This window comes from Pseudorasbora parva, chromosome 24 (assembly GCF_024679245.1).
Source record: "Pseudorasbora parva isolate DD20220531a chromosome 24, ASM2467924v1, whole genome shotgun sequence".
NCBI lineage: Eukaryota > Metazoa > Chordata > Actinopteri > Cypriniformes > Gobionidae > Pseudorasbora > Pseudorasbora parva.
In genome coordinates, this window is record NC_090195.1 from 14,676,339 (window position 1) to 14,692,937 (window position 16,599).

A 16,599-nucleotide genomic window follows, 5' to 3' on the forward strand; every position below is an offset into this window, starting at 1 on the left:
GTCACACTTCAGTATTATGAAGCAGTTTTTTATTCCAAAGTTACAATGAGATTCTTATTCTAAGTATTGCTGGTCATCACGTTTGGATTATTTAGTACAACCTAAAATAGTGTAAACACAGTTTTTTTTTTTTTTTATGAGAACAGGGTGACCTGACATTAGGTCAAAACCAAAACTGGCCTTGAGTTCCATATAAAATGCCAGGAGTGTGTCTGTGTATTTTATTTGTGTATAGTCTGAGGCACTGTGGTGCTGTTGAGATGACGCGACAGTCAGTGAGAAGACATTTCAAACAGATATCACTCCACACATCATTTTATTATTCTGCATACAGAACCGTTCATACCTGAGATTTGTTGTATGTTTAAATTTGGTTTTATTGTTCCGAGCTCTGAGGAAACCATAACAGGGATTGGGGTAAACTGTGCCGCTTCTTACTCGAGATGCCCAATATGCCAATGTTTCAGGATGGATCCTATAAACTGAAATTGTTAGAACGTGTTTATAATAAGGCCTTTTAGAAAAGGTACATTGCCCATGTTAGGTTTAAGTTGTGTCAAGTCCAGGTCAAATTGGGGAATAATTTGCATTTTCTATTAAATCAACATAATCGAGGTGTAAATATCTGCTAACATACATTCCCTTTGCATTTTGCAAACATTTTGATGCACATTATTTACATTTTCATAAACCAGGACAAATCTAAATTAAATATTCGGACTATTTAATATGATATTTACCTGCCATATAGAACTATTTACTTTGACATGCAAAAAAAATGGTTAGCCTTTTTTTAAAGTGCATCTCTTCATCACAGGCAGCGGTGTATGTTTGGTCCCTACTAAATATGCAAAAAGTTTTATGTGGGGGGGCGACACATCTTACCTCGCTCTCCCCATATAGTAGCAAATACCATTTTGTAAAAGATATTGCACGCTTTTTGTTGAACAGTTATAGTTTCAGAACATTGAAGTAATGAATTTAGAGTTCTTTAGTAGTATAAATAGTAAGTAGTAAAATACATGTATAGAAAATATCAAACAAGATGCTGATTCATGATACTATTTACGTTTTCATTACTAGCTGTTGATTTTCTGTAGCCTTTGTCTCTGAAACATGTGCAAATACAGTTATGGCTGCTGCTACCAAAATGCCTACAATGTTTAGAAAATGAGGTATTGAAAATGAGTTATTGAAAGTTTGTTAAATACATTCATGATTACTAAACACTATTAAATCTGAGACAACGCTAGAATTTGGACAACTCTAAAAGTCAAATAGTTCTATTTTAAGGATGTAAACATACAGTAGCATCTTGTTTTAGTAGTGTAACCAAATTAGCTGATCTGGTTGGCTAGCTTCCTGTTGCTAACAAACCTGCAAAAATATCAAAGGAGCTTTTTGCTTTAAATCAATCACTTTCCCCCCATTTTAAAGAAGGTAAAAGGGAGTTTAGAAGCATTTAACATTACAAAAATGAAGTAGTCTTTAAAAAAAATTGTACAATACATGCATTTCAAGTATCAAATTTTGTGTAGTATGTTTAAACACGCTTATTTCCTTTTGCCTGTAGAAAGCTGTCTTTTCGTTATGGCCTCCAGTCTTTTCCTTTCCGCCTCCTCTGCTTTCTTTCGCTCCTCTTTAAGCTCTTTATATCTCCACTTGGGGATCTGAAGGAACTGGTCGTCTATACAGCTGCTTTTCCGCCGCACTTTCTCCGGCATGTAGGTTGGTGTAGGTGCCTTGCTAATCCTCAGCTTGGGCACCACCATACCTGGTCTAACGCTGCTCCTCCTCAGCATGTGTAAGGGGACCAGACTGGTCCTGCGGACAGCCAGAGACAAGGAAGAAGCATCTGATTTGCCCTGGGGCTGCAGACTCGCACGGCGGTCTTTCGGTTTGGGCACCAGCAGGACGCGGGAGTTCTGGAAAAGACGTTTGTAGTTCTCGAAGCGCTCGGGTCCCAGACCTTTCAGCTGTGCGATGCGTTGTTTCTTCAGGATCTCCTGAACGGCGTAACGCCGCTTTCCCACACAGGGCGGGCTGTCGGGACACACGGTTCGACATGCCGTTGCGATGAACGGACTCCCCAGAGCTGTTGTCATGCGCACCATGTGATCCAGAACCCCGTCCTCTGAAGCCTCTGTGACATTACTGATGTCAAAGAAATCACGTAGTGTCTCTGAAATTTTCTGAATGCATCCTTTGGGCGTCTGAGCTTTGGTCACCAGTGCAGGCAGAAGGGGCCACTCAGCCCGATAGCTGTCACAGAACTGAGCCGCACACGGCTGCTGAATCAGCCGCATCATGGCAAAGACAGTCTCGTAGCGGCTTGTAAACATGGCCCACTCTCGCGCAGTGAACTTCCTCCCATTGTCTCTGGCATCCAGATCAGCCCCTGATGGAAAAAGGAAATACACACTGTAAACTATAACGCTCAAAATAATGAATTGGTTTGAGTAAAGCCAACTCAGATGAAACAAAATCGTTTCTTTATCTTTTGAGTTCTCAAACCTGACACATTTTAAGTAATCTGAATTGTTTCATTGTTTTGAGTTTCATGAACTTGTTTCTTTAATTTAGACTAACTTAAATTTATCTTAAAATTGTATCTTTTATCTAAAATTTCCCAGCATGCTTTGCCATGACACTCAAAAGGGACCGTAAATGCCAAAATTAAGTGTAATATGTTTTTTTATGTGCAAGATTAACATTAAATCAGAGATTTTATAGTGTTTAATGTTTTGTTATGCTAGTTTAGAAGAGTTACATAAATGTTTTCTAGGGTTACCATCATGATGACATATTATTGCTGTCCTCATTCAGCAAGTGCTATGCTAATGCTATCACAGCATTGTGTAACCAATTAGCAAGGAGGCATTTATTGAATTAGCTATTAAAAATGGTTTAATAATGAGTTAATTTGATTTAGCATACTCAATTATTTAAAGTTTAGAGCTATTAAAATATATGATTAGAAAAAAAATCTACAAGTTCTGCTTACTTAAACTTTACAATTCTTAACGTAGGCATTTATTTTTTATTTTTGACGACTTATTCAAGTTTACAGTGTACTGATGTGATTGAGTTAAGGCCCATTTACAATATTCTACAAAATAACAACAACAAAAAAGTTTTTTTTTAGCCAAAAATGACACTCTCGTGTTGTTCTAAACTTGTGTGGTTATTTTATATTTCCATGGATAAAAGTATAATTTTTTGAAGAATAATTATACAACTCTTGCCATTTAACATAAAAAATCCACGCAATCCATGTACAGTATATGGCTTGTGCACTACATTATTGCACTTTAAACCCATTTGGCATTTTTCACATATGATCTTCAGAAATGGCATAGAATTAATAATAATTCTATAACAATCATAAAAAAATTTAATAAATATTTGTAGATGGCTTATTTTAAACATGCAAAATGCAGCTTCACAGGTAACAAATCATGGTAACACTTTTTTCATTAGTTAACTTTAGTTAGCTACTTTAGTGAAATAAGAATGAACAATAATTCTACAGCATTTATTAATCTCAGTTAAGGTTCATTTCAACATTTACTAATAGATTATTAAAAGCCAATGTTATATTTGTTAACATTAGTTAATCCACTGTGAACTAACAAACAATGAACAGCTGGATTTTTATTAACTAACATTAATAAATAATGTAATAAATGTATTGCTTATGTTCATGTTAGTTAATACATTAGCTAATGTCAACAAATGAGACCTTATTGAAAAGTGTTACCAAATTCATTTTAGAAAAGAAAGCAATGAAAACAATAAAAATAGCTGTAACAAGCAACAAAAATATGACTTTGTATAGCACATTTAATACATTCAATGCATCATATGAAATAATTTTAGAAAAAAATAAGTATAGCAAAGATAAAATAAGAATATACTGACAGATCTTTTCCTCACACTCTTTGTGTGACTATTGTTTGATTTTGTGTGGTGCCTTATGAGCTACATAACAATTTGGGTTTTATTCACAGAAAAAAATAGCAGTATATTGCCATTCAGAATGGCAAAAGAATGAGTGCATGACAAAATATTAAATCTGTGGTATGATTATGGCTGCACTGTATCCTTTCCTTGTAGCTAGTCATGTAACAGCTGCTTTATATTGTATTTTCCTGGAAGTCTGTTGCACAGTGATCTGAGGCTCGAGTACCTGCCAGCATCAGGGATCTGACACATTCCACTCGACCCTGCATTGCAGCTTTCATCAGAGCGGTGAAACCGTGGCAGTTCCTCTTCTCAATGTCAAGCCCAGGAAAGTAGTTGAGTAGGTAGTTAGATATTGTGATGTGACCTGCAATTGTTCAGGGGAATTATGGAAATGCAGTCAACTGCTGAAAATATATCCTTTCTAGGGCACTCAACAGTTCAGTTCTAGTAGTCTACTGAAGTTTTCACACTCCATTCACTTTGAATGTTGAGAAACTAGTTATTTAAACTTTATGATGCCAATATAAATGAAAATATGTGCATGATTGGAGTAAGGCTGGTACAGATGGTTCTTACCTGCCTGGGCAGCTGTAATGAGGGCTGTATTGCCCTCGTTGTCCTGCCAGTTCACATCCAGGTGAGGACACTGGGAAAGAGCAATCACAACATCCACGTATCCTTGGTAGCACGCCACTATTAGTCCAGTCTGCAGAGTCAACACACACACAAGGCGATACTGTGAAGAAGTTTTCCACCCTGGCTGAGGAACATTTACTAGTATTTGATACATTTCAGGAAAACACTCTCAATAAAAGGCCTGGCTACTGACAAAGATTTCATGATTCAGGTCTGACTGAGAAGCTCATATAAATCGATTCCAGTTTTGATTTGGATATAGGTATATCAGGTACAGAACATCAATTTTCCTTAAGGAAAAAAAAATCACAGCTGTAAAAAGCTGTAAACTATACAAGGAATCCTGTCAGTTGATACAGCGCTATAATATACTATACACAGGGAAACTCACTAAACAGTTCCAGTTAAAATTCACACAATTTGTTCTTAAAGGCACAATATGTACGATTTTTGGATTAAAATATCCAAATACCACTAGAACAATGTTATATATTTTGCTGACTTGTACATTATCCCAAATGTTTCCAAGAATGTTTAAATACAGAGAAATAAGCTATTTTAATCAGGAAATGGATCGTATCTGTGCGTCGCCTATCAATCACATCATACCCACGAAAAAAAATACTCACTAAAGCTATACAGGGAACCCTGACAGTTGGTACAGTACTATAATATAACAGATTAAGTAAAAAATAATACATATTTAATATAGTGCAAATAATTTAATAAAAATGCTCATCTCTAGAGTAATTTTTCTAACTATTAAGAAATTGACATTGAATGGCTTTTCTGAGGTAAATGTGGCATTATTTTATACATTGTTTACAAGCTATTTTACTGCACTTTCCACGCTTGAAACACTAATTGGGCAATCACATGAGACATAGTTGTACTCTTAGTTGTGTTTCTTTAAACAAACCGTATATTTAGTGCTATAACTAGTAGTAAAGCGGAAGAGATGACGGGTTTAGATGCCGTTCAAACTGAAAGATAGATATCGGTTCATCAAACATCATTAAATGATTAATAGATATAGTTGACCCAGCCTTATGAATAACTGGGAATCCAGGTAACCACTGTTTACCAAGAAAGATTTTGGTTTGCACATCAACGAAAAAAATGTAATGGTAGTCACGGCTTTATTGCTAGGATGGCCATGTAAATTTAGAATTTCAATCTGGCCTGCAGTAGCAGCTTCAAACCATGTGCAGAAATGCATAGTGATTTCACAGTGTGAGGCTGATGTTTAGGATTTTTACTGAGGACTTCTGGCATGTCTGTTTCACTCTTCACAGTTAGTCTGTCCTATTTAAGTGTAAACAGTAGCAGTGTGGAGGGAAGTGTCAGCAGCCTCTCATCACACTGAAACACAGCTGGAGGCTGCTGACTAAAAATAAACCCTGGACAAGCTCATTTTACACGGCTATGACAATAAGGGCGAGGCGCTTCCAGTTGCTGTGCTGTCAGATTCTGATGAAAGTGTATTTGTTTGTGTTTACAGCGAAGCCTGTCATTTTTCTTTATGGTTCCAGTTTAATATACAGAGACAACAGTGAGTGAGCCATCAGTAGGTTCAATTCCTTGAAAAGTGCAAATGCTGTTGTTCTGTGCCACTTATCAAAACATTACTCTGTTTGAGAATCCCAGCCAGTTACATTGACACAACCAGTGATGTGAATTTGGGGCAGGACCGTTCAGGAGAAATCTGTTTAGAAATACTTATGAATATAGAAATAGTCAAATAGTAATGGGTCTCATTCATTAATAATTGCATGGATTGTTCATATTTATAAGCACAGGAAAACTTCTCACTAAATAATTCCACACAACTCACACAGCTTTGGTTACCATTGACTTTTGTTGTATGGACTTTTTTCTCAAAATATCTTTTTTTTTTTTGTGTTACACAGAAGAAAGTCATAGAGATTTGGATCGTTCCACATCCCTAAGACCTCCGTTCATCTTCAGACACATTTTAATATATATTATATTCAGTCCGACAGCGTATCCAAGTGTATGCACACTATACTGTCCATGTCCAGAAAGGGAATAAAAACATCATCAGAGTAGTCCATCTGTGACATCAGTTAGTTCATTAGAATCTCTCGCAGCACTGAAAATACATTTTGGTCCAAAAATAACAAAAACGACGACTTTATTCAGCATTGTCTTCTCTTCCGCATTTTTTTTCAAACCTCAAATAAAGATTCAAACGGTCATGAATCAGCGGAATCATGCATCATCATGAATCAATCCACTGATTCATAACCATATGAATCTTTATTTGAGGTTTGAAAAAAAATGTGGAAGAGAAGAAAATGCTGAATAAATGTTGATGTCACAGATGGACTACATTGATGATGTTTTTATTCCTTTTCTGGACATGGACAGTATAGTGTGGACACACTTTGGATACACTCTCGGACTAAATCTAAAATATCTTAAACTGTGTTCCGAAGATGAACGGAGGTCTTACGGGTGTGGAACAACATTGGGGTGAGTAATTTATTACATAAATTTCATTTTTGGGTAAACTAACCCTTTAAATGATGACGTGATTTTCATGTCTGTGTGAACTGTCCCTTAAACAGCTCACTGAAAGAAATGACTTTCAGTGAATAACGACTTCAGTTTCAGTCCAATCATCAAACAAAAGCAACCACGACTTTTCTCTAAGTATATCCCCACCAAAATATGTATCCAAAACAGACCTTTAAATAAATTAAATCAATAATAAATTGTAAAAGTGCTTAGAATTCTGCAACAAATATTTTTTGAATATTCTAGACTATTTTAACTCATAAAGTGAGCAGGATATATAAACATTTCATGCATGGCTTCGACAGGGACGTATCATAATAAGTGTTGCAGCGGGTGCCTGAGCCCTTTCCAGGGCCACAGCGCCCCACAATTTTCCAATCAACCTGTGGTGAAAAATGGAACTGCAGTGTGCTCTAACTGAGGCATTGGGGCAGATTTCAGACTGTCCCGCTGATTTACACATTACCTTACATAAACCTTGCTCCAGATCAATATGATCTGCATCAGGTCAATAACTAGCTGGAATGTCTGTTCTTCCTATGTGGAGTAGCGTATCAAATTAATGAAAGTATAAATCCTTTAGTTTAAACATGCTCATGTGAATAGCCTTTATAGTTCCAAAGTCTTGTAATTATGCACATGAATTGTAACAAGTATTTTTATTGTGCTTTGTGGAGCTTTACAGACTTGATAAACTGTTGAATGGTAAAAGGGAAGTGTAAATTGTCTCCTTTAGTGTTTCATGACAACAACAAAAAACATAAAAGTGTGGAATGACAGGGTGAGTAAATAATTTCCATTTGTAATATTCCTGTAAGGCAAATTTTTAAAAAAAGTATGTTTTGTATTATTGTCGCCAAGCAATAGTTTCACTGTAAACTTAATTCATAGGCAGATTTATCAAAATGTTATAAGTTTAATTTAGGACACAACCCATTTCTCTTGGTCTTCATCTTTATATCAAATACGCAGCTTGGTTTTAATACAAATGTAGACATGTGTTGGGGTAATCTGTGGCCTGGTTGATTCTTAAAATAGAAAGGATTAGCCTTATATGAGCCTTTGAATGAAAGAGGAATTACGGGATTTGTCCTAGAGTTCAGCTTTGACAATGAAGACAAAATATGGCATCTATTATACTTCTAATAAAAGAATTGTGTGTATTGTATTTGCGGATGTGGAATGCATAATCTCAATATTGTACTGAACCCTGGACTATACTAAGTGTTTTGTTATGAACATTAAATTACTAAAAGTTTCACCATGAAAACGTTTTTAGGATGAACATAGTATAACAGACTGGTAGGACAAACCACATTGGAAGCTGTCCTGAAAAAGTGTGGGCAAGCTGGCCTGGATTTGATAATATCATGTCAGTCTGGCTGTGAATCATTGCAGTCCCAGAAAACAGGTCAGTGGGTAACATCTATCCACAGATGTTCCATCAATGACTTGATATTACATCAGTGCTGAACTCAAAGTGATTTTGGCGCATTCATCAACTGGAAAGCACTACCTGCACAGCAGTGTGTAAATGAAATGCCTTGAATCTGCCAGAGAGTTGTCAGTAAGCCTGACTAAATTTACTTCCCCGCTAGGCCTGTTATATTTATTTGGTGTTGTAGTTTATAAAAATTATCTTGCAACAAATGCAATCCATCCCAGCCACAGATTTGTTAGAACACGTGCACTGAACTCCTAGCAATATTAGTTGCATGGTAAACAGGATGTTAGGGGTCCATGTATGTAAGTAATGGAAAATACAGATGGGCTTAAAAATGCAGATGCTATCCATCCTGTAATGATATTAACTGCTCACTCAAAAGGGGCCTTTAAATCAGCAGCACCACTCTTATATATTTTTCTGATGCTTCGTCGTAATGTATGCTTAGCGATATAATGGCATTAAAAGACATAGCATGTTATATAGTGGTAACTTCTCGTCTGCAAAAAATCATCTCTCTCTCTCTCTCTCTCTCTCTCTCTTTTCTCATATATATATATATATATATATATATATATATATATATATATATATATATATATATATATATATATATATATATATATGCCAAATGTTTTGGGACACCTGCCTTTACATGCATAATATGAACTTTAATGACATCCCATTCTTAATTTGTAGGGTTTAATATGGAGTTGGCCCACCCTTTGCAGCTATAACAACTTCAACTCTTATGGGAAAGGCTTTCCACAAAATTAAGCAGTGTGTTTATAGGAAAATGTCTTGTATGCTGAAGCATTAAGATTTCCTTTCACTGGCACTAAGGGGCAAAGCCCAACCCCTGAAAAACAACCCCACACCCTAATTCCCCCTCCACCAAACTTTACACATGGCACAATGCAGTCAGGCAACCGTTCTCCTGGCAATATCCAAATTTAGACTCTTGTCCAATAAACTCCCAGACAAAGAAGCGTGATTCGTCACTCCAAAGAACACGCCTCCATTTTCCAATGGTGGCGTACTTTACAACACTGAATTTGACGCATTGCACGTGTTTAATATTTTGTAAGCATATTGCATAGTTGTGCTTGGAATCTTTTTTTTTGTGATAATGCAATGAAACATGCTGAGTTGTGCAGACATAATTTTTGGCCAGGCTGGCATACAAAGAAATTATGAACACATGCAAAAATAAGAGAAAACCAACAAAATAATAACAGATTATGTTGTAGTCACTGTATGATATTTCCTGTGAGCTTTTGTTTTTGTATTGCCTTTTTTTCCATAGTAAAATAAAACCTGTAGCACATAAAGTGTCTTGGTCTTCCCTAATATATATATAGGTTTTATATATATTGTATGGATGTTTTATATATATTGAATTATTAACTTTTGTTTCTGTCCGTCTCCTGAACGTCCTCCTCAGTAACACCTTGTCCCGTTCCACCACATCCCAAAGATGCTCTATTGGGTTGAGATCTGGTAACTGTGGGGGCCATTAGTACAGTGAACTCGTTGTCATGTTCAAGAAACCAATTTGAAATGATTTGAGCTTTGTGACATGGTGCATTATCCGGCTAGAAGTAGCCATCAGAAGATGGGTACATGGTGGTCATAAGGGGGTGGACATGGTCAGAAACAATGCACAGGTAGGCCCTGGCATTTAAACGATGCCCAATTGGCACTAAGGGGCCTAAAGTGTGCCAAGAAAACATCCCCCACACCATTACACCACCACCACCACCAGCCTGAACAGCTGATGGATCCATGTTCTCATTCTGTTTACGCCAAATTCTGACTCTGAATGTCTCAACAGAAATCGAGACTCATCAGACCAAGCAACATTTTTCCAGTCTTCAACTGTCCAATTTTAGTGAGCTTGTGCAAATTGTAGACTCTTTTTCCTATTTGTAGTGGAGATGAGTGGTACCCGGTGGGGCCTTCAGCTGTTGTAGCCTATCCGCCTCAAGGTTGTGGGTGTTGTGGCTTCACAAATGCTTTCAGTCATGTTATTTCAGTCAATGTTGCTCTTCTATCAGCTTGAATCAGTCGGCCCATTCTCCTCTGACCTCGAGCATCAACAAGGTATTTTCGCCCACAGGACTGCCGCATTCTGGATGTTTTTCTCTTTTCACACCATTCTTTGTAAACCCTAGAAATGGTTCTGTGTTAAAATCCCAGTAACTGAGCAGATTGTGAAATACTCAGACCAGCCCATCTGGCACCAACATCCATGCCATGCTAAAAAAAAAATTCCCATTCTGACATTCAGTTATATGTTATATAATGTTTCTTTTTTGCCATGTCATCCAACCCATGAAGGGACACTGATTACTAACCTATTTTACAACATTACACCATGCAGAGATGAACAGAGCACATGCTGGAACTATTAGTGGGGAAATCCTGTGCCTGTTGCTCTGAACTGTCTTGTACAGAAGAGTGATGTGAGACAAGATAAGAGAAGGGCCTGTGTGAAGTGGAGCTTTTGAGGATCCTCAGAAGCATTCTATAGTCATTCTCCTAGAGCTCTGTCTGTTAGGCTATCAGGAATGCATTAGCCATGACATCATATCAGCTCCTCTTTATGGGGTGGATTGATTTTACGTTTTTGAGACACATTCTCTAAAATCCTAGCTTTAAGTTGTAACGTGATACATTCTGAACTGTCGAGGCCTCAAGCTCTGGGAGGTGATGTCACTCTGGGACTAATTTTTGTGAGGAATGGCCAGATTTGTGCAACTCCATTATTAAACCCCCAAGGCCTGCAAATTATTAGTGCATACTCGTATACACTTTGCACTACATGTGTTTTGTGTTTAGATTTTATACAATGTAATTATCCCACAACACATGCCTTAAAGGTCCCAGCAGTTTCCCAGAATCAAACCTGACACATTATGTTTGATGTTCATGTTAAATTGAACTGACTTTCTGACACTTGCAGATATTTTTTTAGAGAAACGTTATAAAACTATCACATTTACACAACAATATCAATCACACTGCCCCTACAAGAAGTGTTGGGTTATGTTGGACCAGCGTGTTAATGCCAGGTAGCCTATTTGTTGGGGGGTATTGAAAAATTGCCCTTAATATAGGCTGTTTTTAATTGTGACTATCACAATAAAACTTTAGTGATAATAGGTAGTATAAGAATATATAGTATAGTATAGAATAAGTGGGCTACTTCAAATGGGTCTCTACGTTTAAAAAAAAATGCTAATTCAATTTTCGGAAGAAGATAGAGCCCCGCTCCCGAGACTCCAAATAAACAATGTGGTCAGCCTTTACAATGCTACATTTTTACCAAAAACTTACACATAAGTAAGCTTCCAAATAACTTAAGAAACAACATCTTGTTCTTTAAAAATGTCTATTTAAAAGGGTATTTACATCTACAAATAATATTAAAATATTTAAACTAGTTCTGGTTTGAATGTGTGATAATAAAACAATTAGTAACATTTCCAGTAGCCTATGTTTTATTTGTAACATTTCTGGTAATTTACTTTTCTTCCCACCTGTCAAATCCTCGTTTGACTTTATACGAGTCAGTAATCGGTTCTCAGCTCACTGGGAATTGATTCAGACAATGTTCGAACGAGACGGCAGCAGCTAAGACCGGCGAGTTTTTATGAAGTGTGTCATTTGGGACAGGGCATTTCTCTGACCGACTCGCACATCCCTGATTCAGTCCAATTCGTAAATGGATTGTTTAGACCAGTTTTATGAACGGTGCAAAGGGTTCAACCAATTCATTAAAACTCTTACTCAATAGAACGATTTGTTTGTGTGATATACACTCACCTAAAGGATTATTAGGAACCCCTGTTCAATTTCTCATTAATGCAATTATCTAATCAACCAATCACATGGCAGTTGCTTCAATGCATTTAGGGGTGTGGTCCTAGTCAAGACAATCGCCTGAACTCCAAACTGAAAGTCAGAATGGGAAAGGAAGGTGATTTGTGGATTTTTTCCACATTGTGGAGCTTACGAAGACTTCCGCCATCAGCTCTGCTTTCTGTTCAGAAAAGCTTTTATCTGTTATGTGTTGGTATTAGTCTAATTTTTTTTTTTACTTTGTTGCACTTCGAAATTCTTCGGAATGTTTTCGTACTGTACGTTATTAACGTATTGTACGTTATAAATAAAATGTATTATTATTTAAGCAATTTTGTGCGTGTCATGGATGTTGGTGCCAGATGGGCCGGTCTGAGTATTTCACAATCTGCTCAGTTACTGGGATTTTCACGCACAACCATTTCTAGGGTTTACAAAGAATGGTGTGAAAAGGGAAAAACATCCAGTATGCGGCAGTCCTGTGGGCGAAAATGCCTTGTTGATGCTAGAGGTCAGAGGAGAATGGGCTGACTGATTCAAGCTGATAAGAGCAACTTTGACTGAAATAACCACTCGTTACAACCAAGGTATGCAGCAAAGCATTTGTGAAGCCACAAAACGCACAACCTTGAGGTGGATGGGCTACAACAGTAGAAGACCACACCTGGTACCACTCATCTCCACTACAAATAGGAAAAAGAGGCAACAATTTACACGAGCTTACCAAAATTGGACAGTTGAAGACAAAAAAATTTTGCCTGGTCTGATGAGTCTCGATTTCTGTTGAGACATTCAGATGATAGAGTCAGAATTTGGCGTAAACAGAATGAGAACATGGATCCATCATGCCTTGTTACCACTGTGCAGGCTGGTGGTGGTGGTGTAATGGTGTGGGGGATGTTTTCTTGGCACACTTTAAGCCCCTTAGTGCAATTGGGCATCGTTTAAATGCCACGGCCTACCTGAGCATTGTTTCTGACCACGACCATCCCTTTATGACCACTATGTACCCATCCTCTGATGGCTATTTCCAGCAATATAATGCACCATGTCACAAAGCTCAAATCATTTAAAATTGGTTTCTTGAACATGACAATGAGTTCACTGCACTAAATTGGCCCCCACAGTCACCAGATCTCAACCCAATAGAGCATCTTTGGGATGTGGTGGAACGGGAGCTTTGTGCCCTGGATGTGCATCCCACAAATCTCCATCAACGTCAAGATGCTGTCCTATCAATATGGGCCAACATTTCTTAAGAATGCTTTCAGCACATTGATGAATCAATGCCACGTAGAATAAAGGCAGTTCTAAAGGTGAAAAGGGGTCAAACACATAGTATGGTGTTCCTAATAATCCTTTAGGTAAGTGTATGTTGCTATTGTGTAAGTAGCCTAAAGCATGACAAAACTTACTTTCATTAAAGTTGTGGTAAGTGTTATTTCAAAACTTTTACAAAACGGACTCGGGCCGAGTCCAAAAATAAACTTGTAGCCAATCAGCAGGTAAGGGGCGTGTCTACTAATAATGGTGAGAAGAAAGGCTCAGTGCATTATTCAAAACACACGACACACATTAGCCGAAAACTAATATGCTGGCTTTTGCTTAAATATGCTCGTGTGTCATGTTCACTTGTTTGTTCATTTGCGATTGTAACGTTCGTTCACTTCACCGATGATCGATGATTCAGCATCTAAACCCCCTAAACCTGTTTTAAACGTCAGTTCACAAAATGTGTCCGACAATTAAGATACTATACTCCTAATATATGTTTGTTGCCTCTTTTCATAATCTATATATCGTATACCAATCTATATATTCGTCATAATGGTAACTTGTCGTTAGCTGGACTGTCGCGTTGGGTTGGTGTAGCCTATTGTCATGAGAATGGTTTGTGCTTTTGAGATGGAAGGGGTGACTTTTTCATTGAATATCCGACCTGGATTAGTAACACACAGATATATAAGTATATAAATTGTACTTCTTCCTACTCCTTTTTTGTTCATGAGATAGAAGCATGTTTTTAATAGGAAAGTAAGATACTTTTGCTGTGTTTTTTACTTTACTTTACTTTTCTATTTTTTTCATCTTTACTTATCCTTTTAATTGTCTGAACATTATTGTATTTTTGTTCTCTCATGTTCAAAAATAAGTAAATAAATAAAAATAAATAAATTCTGCCATAGTCGTTGCCTGGGTTATGTATGTGTGGGGCGGAGCTATCAAAATAGGGCCGGGACCCTTTTTGAGGTAGGGCATGTTAGTTTTGGTGATTTGAAATTACAACAACGGTTGCCAGAAAGCACTTACCCCACCTTTAAGTTAATTTAATTTGTATTTAATGTTCATAAAATAGCTAACGTTACTTACTCTTTTGTTTCTGTCCGTCTCCTGAACGTCCTCCTCTGTAACACCTTGTCTAATCATGAGTTTCACTATGAGCGCGTTGTTTTTGCAACATGCTTGAAAAAAGGACAGCGGTGCTGGACTCTCCGGGGAAGGGGTTCTCAGGGAGTCAGACAAGTCATCGTCCGGTGGATAAAAAGAGTCATCTGAGACGATACTCCTGGTATCCGGCAGTTCTGAGAAGTCCTCCAACTCCTCGAAGTCCTCATCGTTCCTATCCAACTCGCACGAGCCGAGATATTCATCATAATCGTCATCACCCGCGCGATCAGGTGATTCCTCCACGATAGTGGGACAGTTCTGGGCGCTTTTAGCATGTTTAAGTGGTTTAACTTGTCTTGGAGATGATCCTCCGTCTCTGCTGTCCGTTATCAGAACCATTTAACCCCTATAGGACAAAATCCTCAAATCCTGCGGATCAAACACCTCCAGGTCTCCTTCGGCTGCATTTAGATGCGGTAAAGTCATAGATCCCAAATGAGCAGAAATGCTAGGCTATTTAAAAAATAAATAAATAACACGTTTAATCTCCAAACTGAGGTTCAAATCTTCTTTTAAGTATCTGCGACGTCATTTTCCCCTACTCATATAACATAAATGCCGTAAGTGTCCATAAAATAATAATTTATCAGCTTATTTTAATTACTTGATGTCTCCATAACACGAAAGTGTCAATGTAGTGTTTCTCACTTACACCCGGCGAAGCTCGTGTGGAAACCGAAAAGTCCCCCTAATAAATATTAGCAGTTCCGTGTAAAGTGAAACAATCTTCAGAATGACGCAATTTCTTCCCAAGAGAAACTTTTCAGATATTGTGATGTTCCCAAAAAACACCATTAAGAGTGGAAACGCTGGACCATCCCGCAAAAGATAAGAGGAGGAATAGACGCGTGCGCTACAAAACTCTGCCTCCATAATCCGATTAGATGCTCTCTCTCTCTCTCTCTCTCTCTCTCTCTCTCTCTCTCTCTCTCTCTCTCTCTCTCTCTCTCTCTCTCTCTCTCTCTCTCTAGTATATGGGTCAATGACAATTTCTCCCCAGATCTATTAGTTATTCAAAAATACATCGAAAATTTCAAATGACACAAAACACATTTTGTCCCACGAATATGTTTGAATTAGTTGTGTTTGAATTTAAATGAGTTCTAGATTAAAATGTAACATATAGCTATTTACATTTTATATACACACACACACTTAACACAAAGCTCCTGAAACCTGTAATTTCAGGAAAGTACAGTTTTGTTTACCATCATCATGGGTTTTTCTCTTCTCAGTGACTTTGACTCTGCCGGGGCTGTCCCTGACAGTAGCAGGGTAATTAATCAACTTTCCAACACTTGGGTTTTTTTTTCTCACACATCTTCAGAAACTGTCAACATTTAATCTGTCATCTCAGCTTTTTTTCACTTCAGTCCTATTCAAATAATGTCATTCACATTTCACTTCTGAAAACAAACTTGTCACTTTCAAATAAAAAAAATCAGCTCTTTTTAGGGAAGTTACACCATACACACATGCACAAACTTCTCACAAATGCCTCTAAGTCACACATTATAGCTAATGCGTGTGCTCTATTACAAGCTCAAGCTTTTTCCACAATCTTAACACTCCCATTTCCTCTGAGTTCTTAGATAAGTGCCATAATTGCCGTGTCTAATTAGTGAGTCGTTTAGCCCCGAACAGCTGGGAGCTTGGGCTCCATCCCCTTCACTTGCAGCTGTGATCTTATCAGTCAAATA

At 37.5% G+C, this 16,599-nt stretch overlaps 1 protein-coding gene across 1 annotated transcript; it reads right to left on the reverse strand.

The window, feature by feature from the left end:
• Window positions 1-75: 75 nt before the first annotated feature.
• ankrd33ba (ankyrin repeat domain 33ba) lies at window positions 76-15,554 on the reverse strand. Its single transcript, XM_067434902.1, has 4 exons — window positions 14,822-15,554; window positions 4,543-4,672; window positions 4,190-4,330; window positions 76-2,398 (listed from the first exon to the last, which is right to left on the reverse strand). Exons 1-4 carry the CDS (start codon window positions 15,236-15,238, stop codon window positions 1,554-1,556), a joined length of 1,533 nt encoding a protein of 510 aa, XP_067291003.1. The 5' UTR covers window positions 15,239-15,554; the 3' UTR covers window positions 76-1,553.
• Between the last annotated feature and the right edge of the window lie 1,045 nt (window positions 15,555-16,599).

Excerpts from the sequence above, each read along its gene's own strand:
- ankrd33ba (XM_067434902.1), bottom strand. The coding sequence starts at position 15,238 with ATGGTTCTGATAACGGACAGCAGAGACGGAGGATCATCTCCAAGACAA. Across the intron at positions 4,673-14,821 it reads AGACGGACAGAAACAAAAGA|ACTGGACTAATAGTGGCGTG; the intron begins GTAAGTAACGTT and ends TTGACTCTGCAG. Across the intron at positions 2,399-4,189 it reads CAGATCCCTGATGCTGGCAG|GGGCTGATCTGGATGCCAGA; the intron begins GTACTCGAGCCT and ends TTTTTCCATCAG.